A 12,737-nucleotide genomic window follows, 5' to 3' on the forward strand; every position below is an offset into this window, starting at 1 on the left:
ATGTGTCACCTGTGTATCCACTTTGGGTAATTGTTCTGTGGATGTGATAACTATGTCATGTATTTCTTGATCACTGACATTACCACTGTCCAGCTCTTGAGCTACCTCAGTCTGTTCCTCAGGAGTGTCATCAAAAAAAATAATGAACATCTGAAGCACAAAGTGCCTCATTTACTTCTATCAACTGCTCAGAGTCCAAGATTTTATAATTAATTCCAATTAATCAATGAGGAATGAACTCTGACAGTTTGTTTGCCATGTTGGACAAGTACTGTCTTACCATCATGACCTGTTACCTTACCAGGGCTTTCCATTCCCTGTGACCCTCTCTTTTATAGTACACCAAATCTCCTGAATTGAACTCTGTCTCAAATGGTCTAATACGATGCCTTAGTGCTCTACGAATTCTCTGATACCTCAGCCTTGATAAAAGCCTGTCTCCCTGCATGCGTTGCATTTAAATGCTCAGAAAAAATGGCACTAATTGTAGTACCTTCTAGAGCAGGAGGATTATCACAAAGAACAGAAAGAAATTTGGGATTGCACCCATAGACTAGTTGGTAATGACTTTATCCTCCAACCATCTGAAGAGAATTCTTTGCATGAACTGTCCATGCTTGGGCAGTTGACAATTAACACTCTGTTCGATCAGCCAAAATTTTATACACCATGCTATCAATCACAGCATGATTCCTTTCACAAAGATTATTGCTAAAAGGGCTCTCAGCTGCTGTATTTATGACAATTATATTCATATTCTCACACATATCTTTGAATTCCGTGTTAGCAAATTCACCTCCACTATCGGTCAAATATTTTCCTGGTGTCCCAAGTCCAGTCCCCATTCATTTTGCCATAATTTTATCAACAATAACCTTCTTCTCCTTACTATATATTAGTGTGGAAATACTAAATCTCATAGCCAGGTTAATAAAATGAAAGATGAAAACACTTCTGTCTTTGTCTATGAATAAAAGCTTGGAAACAAATAAAGATCAAGCTCTAGTATTCTATCCTTCACCACATGGCTACCCAGTTATAACAAGGCAGCAGAGAATGGTAGCCTAACGGTGGAGGTTGAAAACTACGAGTATTTTCTAAATGGTGAACATCTCAAAACAGTGGAGGTCCAAAGAGTCTTAGGGGTACATGTACATAGATCGTTAAAATGTCATGGACGGTACAGAAAATAATCAAAAGAGCTAATGGAATGCTGGCCTTTATATTGAGAGGACTAGAATACAAGGGGGTAGGAGTTATGCTTCAGCTGTACAAAGCCCTGGTTAGACTACACCCGGAATACTGTGTTCAGTTCTGAGCACTGCACCATAGGAAGGATACATTGGCCCTGGCAGCATAAATTACAGGTACGGTAGCATAGTGGTTATGTTGCTGGAATAGTAATCCAGAGGCCTGGACTAATTATCCGGAGTCATGAGTTCAAATCCCGCCACGGCAGCTGGGAAATTTAAATTCAATTAATTAAAATCTGGAATTAAAATACTAGTATCAGTAATGGTGGCCATGAAACGACCGGATTGTCGTAAAAACCCATCTGGTTCACTAATGTCCTTTAGGGAAGGAAACCTGCCGTCCTTACCCGGTCTGGCCTATATGTGACTCCAGACCCACAGCAATTCTTAATTGCCCTCTAAAATGGCCTAGCAAGCCACTCAGTTGTAAAATCTCGCCAAAAAAAGTCATAAGAATGAAACCGGATGGACCACCCGGCATCGGACCACTCGGCACCGGACAAGACAAAGGCAAACCAAGGCCACTCGACCCTGCAAAGTGCTCCTCACTAACATCTGGGGACTTGTACCAAAATTGGGAGAGCTGTCCCACAGACTAGTCAAGCAACAGCCTGACATAGCCATACTCACAGAATCATACCTTTCAGCCAATGCCCCAGACTCTTCCATCACCATCCCTGGGTATGTCCTGTCCCACCGGCAGGACAGACCCACCAGAGGTGGCAGTGCAGTGATATACAGTCAGGAGGGAGTAGCCCTGAGAGTCCTCAACATTGACTCTGGACCCCATGAAATCTCATGGCATCAGGTCAAACATGGGCAAGGAAACCTCCTGCTGATTACCACCTACCGTCCTCCCTCAGCTGATGAATCAGTCCTCCTCCATGTTGAACACCACTTGGAGGAAGCACTGAGGGTAGCAAGGGCACAGAATGTACTCTGGGTGGGGGACTTCAATGTCCATCACCAAGAGTGGCTCGGTAGCACCAATACTGACCGAGCTGGCCGAGTCCTGAAGGACATAGCTGCCAGACTGGGCCTGCGGCAGGTGGTGAGTGAACAAACACGAGGGAAAAACTTACCAGACCTCGTCCTCACCAATCTACCTGTCGCAAATGCATCTGTCCATGACAGTATTGGTAGGAGTGACCACCGCACAAGTCCTTGCGGAGACGAAGTCCCGTCTTCGCACTGAGGACATCATCCAACATGTTGTGTGGCACTACCACCGTGCTAAATGGGATAGATTCAGAACAGATCCAGCAGCTCAAAACTGGGCAAGCATGAGGTGGTGTGGGCCATCAGCAGCAGCAGAATTGTATTTCAGCACAATCTGTAACCTCATGGCCCAGCATATTCCTCACTCTACCATTACCAACAAGCCAGGGGATCAACCCTGGTTCAATGAGGAGTGTAGAAGAGCATGCCAGGAGCAGCATCAGGCATACCTAAAAATTAGGGCCAACCTGGTGAGGCTACAACTCAGGACTACATGCATGCTAAATAGCGGAAGCAACATGCTATAGACAGAGCTATGCGATTCCAGAACCAACGGATCAGATCAAAGCTCTGCAGTCCTGCCACATCCAGTCGTGAATGGTGGTGGATAATTAAACAACTAACGGAAGGAGGAGGCTCTGCGGACATCTCCATCCTCAATGATGACAGAGTCCAGCACGTGAGTGCAAGACAAGGCTGAAGCGTTTGCAACCATCTTCAGCCAGAAGTGGCGAGTGGACGATCCATCTCGGCCTCCTCCCGATATCCCCACCATCACAGAAGCCAGTCTTCAGCCAATTCGATTCACTCCACGTGATATCAAGAAATAGCTGAGTGCACTGGATACAGCAAAGGCTATGGGCCCCGACAACATCCCAGCTGTAGTGCTGAAGACTTGTGCTCCAGAACTAGCTGCGCCTCTAGCCAAGCTGTTCCAGTACAGCTACAACACTGGCATCCACCCGACAATGTGGAAAATTGCCCAGGTATGTCCTGTCCACAAAAAGCAGGACAAATCCAATCCGGCCAATTACCGCCCCATCAGTCTACTCTCAATCATCAGCAAAGCGATGGAAGGTGTCGTCAACAGTGCTATCAAGTTGCACTTTCTCACCAATAACTTGCTCACCGATGCTCAGTTTGGGTTCCGCCAGGACCACTCGGCTCCAGACCTCATTACAGCCTTGGTCCAAACATGGACAAAAGAGCTGAATTCCAGAGGTGAGGTGAGAGTGACTGCCCTTGACATCAAGGCAGCATTTGACCGAGTGTGGCACCAAGGAGCCCTAGTAAAACTGAAGTCAATAGGAATCAGAGGGAAAACTCTCCAGTGGCTGGAGTCATACCTAGCACAAAGGAAGATAGTAGTGGTTGTTGGAGGCCAATCATCTCAGCCCCAGGACATTGCTGCAGGAGTTCCTCAGGGCAGTGTCCTAGGCCCAACCATCTTCAGCTGCTTCATCAATGACCTTCCCTCCATCATAAGGTCAGAAATGGGGATGTTCGCTAATGTTTGCACAGTGTTCAGTTCCATTCGCAACCCCTCAAATAACGAAGCAGTCCGAGCCCGCATGCAGCAAGACCTGGACAACATCCAGGCTTGGGCTCATGAGTGGCAAGTAACATTCGCGCCAGGCAATGACCATCTCCAACAAGAGTCTAACCACCTCCCCTTGACTTTCAACGGCATTACCATTGCCGAATCCCCCACCATCAACATCCTGGGGGTCACCATTGACCAGAAGCTTAACTGGACCAGCCATATAAATACTGTGGCTACGAGAGCAGGTCAGAGGCTGGTTATTCTGTGGCGAGTGACTTACCTCCTGACTCCCCAAAGCCTTTCCACCATCTACAAGGCACAAGTCAGGATTGTAATGGAATACTCTCCACTTGCCTGGATGAGTGCAGCTCCAACAACACTCAAGAAGCTCGACACCATCCAGGACAAAGCAGCCTGCTTGATTGGCACCCCATCCACCACCCGAAACACTCACTCCCTTCAGCACCGGCGCACAGTGGCTGCAGTGTGTACCATCCACTGGATGCACTGCAGCAACTCGCCAAGGCTTCTTCGACAGCACCTCCCAAACCCGCGACCTCTACCACCTAGAAGGACAAGAGCAGCAGGCACATGGGAACAACACCACCTGCACGTTCCCCTCCAAGTCACACACCATCCCGACTCGGAAATATATTGCCGTTCCTTCATCGTCGCTGGGTCAAAATCCTGGAACTCCCTTCCTGACAGCACAGTGGGAGAACCTTCATCAGACGGACTGCAGCGGTTCAAGAAGGCGGCTCACCACCACCTTCTCAAGGGCAATTAGGGATAGGCAATAAATGCTGGCCTTGCCAGCGATGTCCACATCCCATGAACGAATGAAAAAAAATTTACTAGAATGATACCTGGACTCCTAGGGTTAAATTACGAGGAGAGATTACACAAACTAGGGTTGTATTCCTTGGAATTTAGAAGATTACAGGGTAATTTGATCGCAGTTTTCAAGATATTAAGGGGAACGATGATAGGGTAGATAGAGAGAAACTATTTCCATTGGGGAGTCTTGGACTAGGGGAGTCTAGGACTAGGGGACATAGCCTAAAAATTAGAGCCAGGACACTTCTACACTTAAACCTGTGACATATTTGTATATTTATTATATTTAATCTAAGATGTTTGACCTGCCAGTAGAAGTTTGCAACTCAATTGCGCAAACAGCAGTTCATGCTTGCTCAATTGTTAGATTTAAAATCTGAGCTTGATAAGATTTTTGTTAACCAAACGTATTAAGGGATATGGGGCTAAGGCGGGTAAATAGAGTTAGGTCACAGATCAGCCATGATCTCAGTGAATGGCGGAACAGGCTCGAGGGACTAAATGGCCTACTCCTGTTCCAGTGATCCTAGAAGAGCAGAGGGATTTGGGGGTACAGGTTCACTGGATATTAAAGGCAGCACCTCAGGTTGATAGAGTTCCATTAGCTTTTCCTTGGCTTTAAGTGTTATCACAAGAGGTACAGAATATAAAAGTCAAAAGTTAATGAAGAGCCTTTATAAAACCTCAAGACCCATTCCAGTTCAGTGTACAGCATTTGGCTCCACACTATAGGAAGGATATTGAAACTTTAGAGTAGGTTCAACGCAGATTCACCCTGACGCTGCCTAGTATAACAAAATACAAATACGAAGAAAGACTTGAAGTATTTGAAAAGTGGAGGTTATGGTGCGATATAGAATCATAGAATGGTTATAGCAGGGACAGAGGACACTCGACCCAACGAGTCCGTGCTAGCAATATGATAGAAGTTTTTAAAATTATGAATGGATGGAACAGGGTAGATGGAAGCACACTGTTTCCAGAGATGAGGGGTCTAAAATGAGAGTTCATAAATGCAAAATTAAATGTCAGAGATTTAGAACAGGGAGCAAGAGAAGCTTCTTCACACACACACACACACACACACACACACACACACACACACACAGAGTTGAGGCTATGGAATTCACTTCCAGGGTTAGTGGTTGAGGCAGAAACTATGTCAACATTTAAGATTAGATTGGATAAGTGAATGAAGGAAAAGGGGATAAAGGGATACAAGGATACAAGAACAGGGTGGGTAAATGTGATTAGGGCTATTTGCTCGCTGAGGGGTGAATGCCAAAACAGACTGTTTGGGCCAAATAGCCTGTTTCTGTGCTGTAACTTTATATATTTCTATGTATACACAGCCTTTAATATCTGTAATTTCACACATGGTATTTATTTTTAAACAATCTCAAGTTTAAGAGCGAATTACAAGTGGTTCCTACAAATCCATTTCCATCATTGGACTGAACACTGTTCTGTTTGAGGAATTTAAAGTTAATTTTTGCCTGATTACACCTCCATGAAGCACCTTGGGATTTTTTTCTATGTTAAAGTCTGATATATAAATGTAAGTTGCTGTTGAATTTGTTAAACTCATGTAATAGAGCTGCTGTAATGGATGTCAGACAAACTCTTTCAGATTGTTCCCTTTAGCAAGTGAGAACCATTAAAATGCATTTGTCCACCCTGCTATAGTCTACACACCCTTGATTCTGACGTCAACTAACAGGCAGTGATATGACTCTTCTAGCAACTGGACCGGAATACTAACTCATTGAAGAAAAACTCCATCCATCACAGCCAACGTCTGTTCTTAGGCCTAGCAACACACCACCTGCCAAACTCCATATCTGACCAGGCAGTATGCAGTTTTAGCAGTTATTCCTGCACATGTTCCCATTGCACAATATGGTGCAGGCAGTACAAAAAATTATCTGCGATATCTATAATCTGCCCACCATGCAAAACTGCCTCCTCAAATCAGTAATCTATTATAACGACATACTTGTGTTTCTTGATTGTGAATGGCAGGGAAAAAGGGCGTTGGTGGGGAGAAAAAACAATTTGAACAGGTTGTGAGTAAAGCCTGTTTCTACTCACATGCCTCCCATCAGCTGTAAGCTCACCTGGTTCCAGTTGAACACCAGCCCTTCAGCCGTGTAATCTCGATCCTTGTAGTCCTTAAAAAATTCACAACCTACAGACAAGATAAAAGAAAACTGTAATGACTATTACAACAATGTCTTCACGGTGTCCTGGCCAATATTTATCCCTCAACCAACAACACTAAACAGATTATCTGGTCATGATCACAATGCTGTTTGTGGGAGCTTGCTGTGCGCAAATTGGCTGCCACGTTTCCTACATTACAACAGTGACTACACTTCAAAAGTACTTCATTGGCTATAAAGCGCTTTGGGACGTCCTGAGGTCATGAAAGGCACAATATAAATGCAAGTCTTTCTTTCTTCATGTCTACATCTGGGCATCAATGTATGCATGATAACAATTAAACAAACAATGAATTAGAGAGTTCATGGGTGAAATATGATTTTTTGTAAACAATTGAAATATTGACTTTGCATGAAAATTTGAGGTTGGTCCTACATCAATCAGCATAAACGGAATTGCCATTTTTTTGGTTCCTGGACACTGAGTGCAGGCAATCATTTCTTAATCCAATTTCACCACCCATCTAGCAGCAATCCACAGCGAGACAATTTTCCATAATTTTTTTAAAAATATTTTACAAATTAAAACTAGTTTTTAAAAATCTTAATTTTGTTTCTTTTTACCCAAATTTATTATGAAAGATATAACTGAGGTGCACTTGTAGTCTCAGTAATCACTTTTCTTATTCGATTAGTTAATATTGATTCTCTGGACTTAAACTAGTATAGCAACAGAACAGTGATAGTGGAATCACAACTCGCCCAATGGGCCAGTGAAGGCATTAAACGTCAATGTATGCTCACTGGGCTCCCACAAAGAGGCAACTTCTCGGGCAGTTTTCCCAACACATAGCTGTGTTTAGACAAGATAAAGCAAGTACGTTGTTGATTTTAATTATTTAGCAAGGCCATATTTTAATTAAAAACCATGGACTTTAATTAGCTATTGCCCCTGCAAACAAGTTCAGCCCTTGCTGTGCAGCGGTTACCTGGGTACGGTATAGACAACAAGGTGAAATCTGCATATCGCTGGGCTTTATCCACCTTCTCGGATGAAGTCACACTGAACAAGAAGAAGAAGGGAAGAGGATTAATCTTTATGACATTTTACCTAACACCCGACCCCCCCACCCAAATTTTGTATTTTTGTGCTCAACATGAGGGAATCTATAAATGGGAAAAGTAAACACTGCTCCGCTTTTGACAGAGAGTAGCACAGTCAAGCACTTCCAGGTAGAGGAAGCCAAATGCAGGGTGAAACTCCCTCTACTGTGCCCTGAACATAGCCTGAGACACCGGCACCCCACTACATAAGTGTAACATTTCTGCTTTCCACACCAGGCAATGTTACAGCCGCTGAACAGGACTTGCAATTCTTTCTGATTTATGGTTAGTCTTGTGCTATAGGCTTATGACCTAAACTCAATTCCCTCAAGAGCATTATGGGCAACTCTCACCCCACCTGTCTGAGCAGGGTTCAAACCATGGCCTCAGAAAAGATAGCATCCTAATCTGATTATGCCATATTATCCCCCCTCACTAGAGACCTGCTTCTACTGTTCTGTGAGTCTTTGCTGTCAATTAGTGCCGACTGAACCCCCATGTCAAGTGAGAACAAGGGCCAAGAGTAAAATTGAGAGAGGGGAAAGGGATCTTCACTAAGAGGTTTGTTGGTGGAAGCTACCGTGAACTGTGAGTTACAAATGCACGAGTGAAAAAAAAACTCAGACAGAAACAGTAAACATTGCACATTTTACAAAGTGCAATATATCCATTACAAGTTAACATGACCAGGGCTTCAAAACATTACCACTGACCTTAAAATAAATCAGTACATTTATTTAAAAAAAAATAAAGCTAAAAGTTAGTTTCATTTCCTTTTTAAAGCCCTAGCCACATTAACATGCACTGAACATTATGCACAGATGAATAAAAGGCAGAAAACACTGTACACTTTGACAAAGAGCAGTTCAAACGCATTCCAGACAGTTTTTCTTCTTTAAAAATAAATCTGAAATGAAAAGAGAGTGTAGAATTTTAAACCCTACCAGCAGCACTGACTGCCCCAAAGACAGGCCGCAGCAGAGTCCAGACGGAAGTGTTAAAACCAGAGAGAAAAGCAGGCATTTTTTTTTAGGAAACCAAAAATTGCACTAACTCGACTGAACAAAGTTCCTTTGAATTAATCAGCCTACCCATTCAAACCAATTTAAACTAAACTGTAGTCTCCAGCATTGACTCTGACTTAAGAGGATCTACAACTCCCTCTACATCAAGTACCCTCTTGTTCTAGGCAACTTTGTTTTTATATAACTGAATATATTTATTTGAAGAGGGAGCAGGTTTAGCAGAAATTTATGTTCAAAGCACTGCCATAATGCTTAAGTGAAAAAAAGTCAGAAATATATAACATTAAATTTGCTATCTGCTATTTCAGATCTCTTTCCCTTTTAGAAACATCTCAGTGATGTCATTGATAGAGAGGAGCTGCCTGTAGCCCAAGGCAGAACCATTCACTGAAATGCATGGGCTCGACAGGCCGAATGGCCTCCTTCTGTGCTGTATCCATTCTATGATTCTATGCAGGCCACCGTTTCAAACCACTCAGAGCTGATGCAGAGCCACGTTACTCCAAGAAAATAAGCTACCAACAGAGTAAGCATCAGTTCCGGAAAAGTTCTAGCGTTGGCCACATTATAGATAAAGGTTTTATGTGGTTTCTCCATCAGCAAAGGGGTCATAATGAACATTTCTGTATCTCAGATATGTCAATCACACTACTGAAGCAAGCAATAATGCGTCCTTTTTGGGGTATTCAGCTATATTCTTACTAAATGCACAAAGTTAAAAACTAAACACTTTTGTGACATGTGGAAGGATCACTGCTGATAGGTAACAATTTTCCCTCTCTGGTGCCAGATAAATAAACTATTAGGTATTGCTATTCATCCCTACAATCAGGTCTGTACTACGAATGGGTGAGCAGGAGCAAACTACGCACGTCCACAGCCAAAAACACATTCCACTCATCCTTTCAGTTTATATGTGAGTTTTTCATTGAATTTTACTAGTGATTTTTGATTAAATGATGCTTATTCATACTTCATAGAATTCAATTATTAAATAGGCTTGAATGCAAATGGATGCTTCTTAGCAGCAATTTTATTTTTGATCAATATTAACAGATCAACAATGATTGAAGGATGAAGTTAAACTAGCAGTTAGAACAAAACACCCCACCTCACCTCCAAACTGGAAGAATAAACCTCCTTTCAATCCTGTAGCAAAATAACACCAGATATACACTCCCCACTATAGGCAAACACAGAATTCCACCATATCACAGAAGGTACACTCAAAGCATAATGCATAGACTGTTCTTACTATGGTAATCACAGTTATCTGGGAGGCCCTACACATACAGATAGATGAGTTTAGTGTTCTGTAAAAGTGCATCATGTGAACTTTCTTAAAAGTTCCTGAGCAACTCTTGTAAGCATGAGCGCCAATTCTTCCTTTAGAAACTGCTGCACACAGAGACCACTGTCAGTTCTTTCTCGAACTACCAATTGCCTGATGAGCAGTGTTGGATGGGACCTATATAGTTGTGGAGGACGTTGCTTTAGATAACAAGAATTAATGTGGTAAATAATTTCCCTTTAACTTTCAGATTGGGTCCCTCCATCTATATCAATATTCCAAAACAGTACTTACTATGAAGGAGGTTGACAGGATTACTTATAGAAATAAGTAAATGAGGCAAAGTAAAAGTTTACACCAGGAAAGAAAATTATCGAAAAGAAATAACAAAATTAAAACACTGCTACCAGCAGCTGTTTTAACTTACTAGATCCAGGACAGAGAGACTGGCAATCTAAATTGATGGCCATATCAACTGACTAAATTTCCTCAAGTTGAAATATATGAACAGCCGAGAGGGAGGTCAATGTCTACCAAAGTGACCTTTAGATAGGGCAAGGGCAGTTTGCCAAAGACTGACATATGGCAATGCATTCTACTAGCAAATCTTTGCAGTGAAATAGGATAACCAACTATCTGTGTGCACAGAGGACTGGGACCAATTGATTTAGATAGTTAAGTCCACTTCATAGAATCATAGAAAATTTATGGCACAGAAGGAGGCCATTCGGCCCATCATGTCCGTGCCGGCTGAGAAATGAGCCACCCAGCCTAATCCCATTTTCCCGATTTGGTCAGTAGCCCTGCAGGTCATGGCTCTTCAGATGTGCATCCAGGTATTACAGCAGGAGCAAACATCTGAGACTGTTCAATGTTAAGTGCTAAACTCTTTTGCAGAGATGCATATAGTTGGCATTGTTCCTCCAATCAAAGTGGGACGCTGGCTATTTTCAAACTGTAGATGCTTTAATTCAAAAGTTGCACGTCCGCCACCAGACCGTGAGCATGTCTAGAATAAAAGTAGCAAACTCTAACTGCACTAGGAGAGCCCCACACATTGAAGAGCAAGATGGGATTTTTAATTCAACACGTGGGGATGATTAAGTAACTCACTCGTGACTGTCGCTTACATTTTTATTACATTAAAAAACTATGAATTACACTTCAGCACATGGGATTCTCAGTCTCTCTCACACATTGTAACTGACTAACAGCAGTATGCGCTTTAAGATTTATTATCCTTCTGAAAATGCAGTACCACCAGAATACAATACATAATACACGCACACCATGTCCTGGCCAGGCAGTCAGACAAGAGTGAGAATACTCTCTAGACTATCCCTCCACAGTGTAGGGTTTGAAAATGTTTAGAATCCTCGAGATTTCAGATGCAGATTGCATTGTTTTATGTTAAAAGGCAAGGAGGCACAATAGCAAAATCATTAAAATATGATGAATGGCTAAATCTGACAGTCAAGATGATTGATGGCAACAGCCAAGACCAGAAAAATATTAGTTACAGAACTATAGCAAGCATAATAGATGTCTGAAAACACATTAGATTCAAGGGTTCACATGGCAACAAAGCAGGAGTGATTTATCCACATGACTGAACCCCAAGAATCCATTTTAGCCTCAAAAATGCTTAGAAATTTCAAGAAATATTTCAGAGATTAATACAAAGCTCGTCTGTCAGCATCTGTAAAGAGAAAATATAGGGTGATGTTTCAGGAGTAGATCCTTTAGACTTCCAGCATTTGTAGTTTTTTTCTTTATTTTTAATATTTGAGTTTTCTTGTTGGAGTTTGCATTTAACATTACAACTGATAAATTGTTGGTAATGCTGGTAACCACCTCCATTACAGCTGCTGATTTGTGCTATACTGTTGTGCTTCATATGATAAGTGGAGCCTGTGTTACAAGATGATTAAAATGGGGTTATAATTTATATTAGCTGACAAGTTTTTTAAAAATTTGTTCCTGGGATGTGGGTTACATTGGCAAGGTAGTATTTATTGCCCATCCCTATTTGCCTTGAGGGCATTAACAGCCAACCACAAGTGTGGGGCTGGAGTCACATGTAGGCCAGGCCAGATGGCAAGTCCCTTCTCTGAAGGACATTAGTGAACCAGTTGGGATTTTATAACAACCCTGCAGCTTTCATGGTCATTTTTCTGCTGCCATACATACATTACCAAGTTTACTGAATTCAATTTCACAATTTGCCATGGTCAGATTTGAACTCATGACCCCTGGGTTACTAGTCCACTACCATAACTATTAGGCTACAGTAAGAGTTTTTTACTTGAAGGGGAATAAAAGAGGAAGGGGAGGAAATAGCTGAAACTGTTGCAAAGCATCATGCACACTTGAGGGCTTTGTAAGTGTTAGATCAAACTAAGTGGTTTAACTAGCCATTCTGACCCTAAAAACAAGTCATAACCTTGAACAGTATTCCAGAGAGCATACACATTAGCCTGACCTTTACTAATGTTTTTTCCAGGAGTTTCTTGTGTTACTGCC

General features: G+C 42.3%; 1 protein-coding gene across 3 annotated transcripts in view; it reads right to left on the bottom strand.

Moving 5' to 3' along the window:
• LOC137310121 (myotubularin-related protein 14-like) overlaps positions 1 to 12,737 on the bottom strand; it is a 74,481-nt gene that overhangs the window by 43,853 nt on the left and 17,891 nt on the right. For all 3 annotated transcript variants that reach the window (XM_067978092.1, XM_067978093.1, XM_067978091.1), the window contains exons 7-8: positions 7,784 to 7,857; positions 6,750 to 6,820 (exon numbers count right to left, since the gene is read on the bottom strand). In XM_067978092.1, the coding sequence (XP_067834193.1) occupies positions 6,750 to 6,820; positions 7,784 to 7,857 (145 nt within the window). The remainder of the gene's footprint in view (positions 1 to 6,749; positions 6,821 to 7,783; positions 7,858 to 12,737) is intronic.

This window comes from Heptranchias perlo, unplaced genomic scaffold (assembly GCF_035084215.1).
Source record: "Heptranchias perlo isolate sHepPer1 unplaced genomic scaffold, sHepPer1.hap1 HAP1_SCAFFOLD_222, whole genome shotgun sequence".
Taxonomy (NCBI): Eukaryota; Metazoa; Chordata; class Chondrichthyes; order Hexanchiformes; family Hexanchidae; genus Heptranchias; species Heptranchias perlo.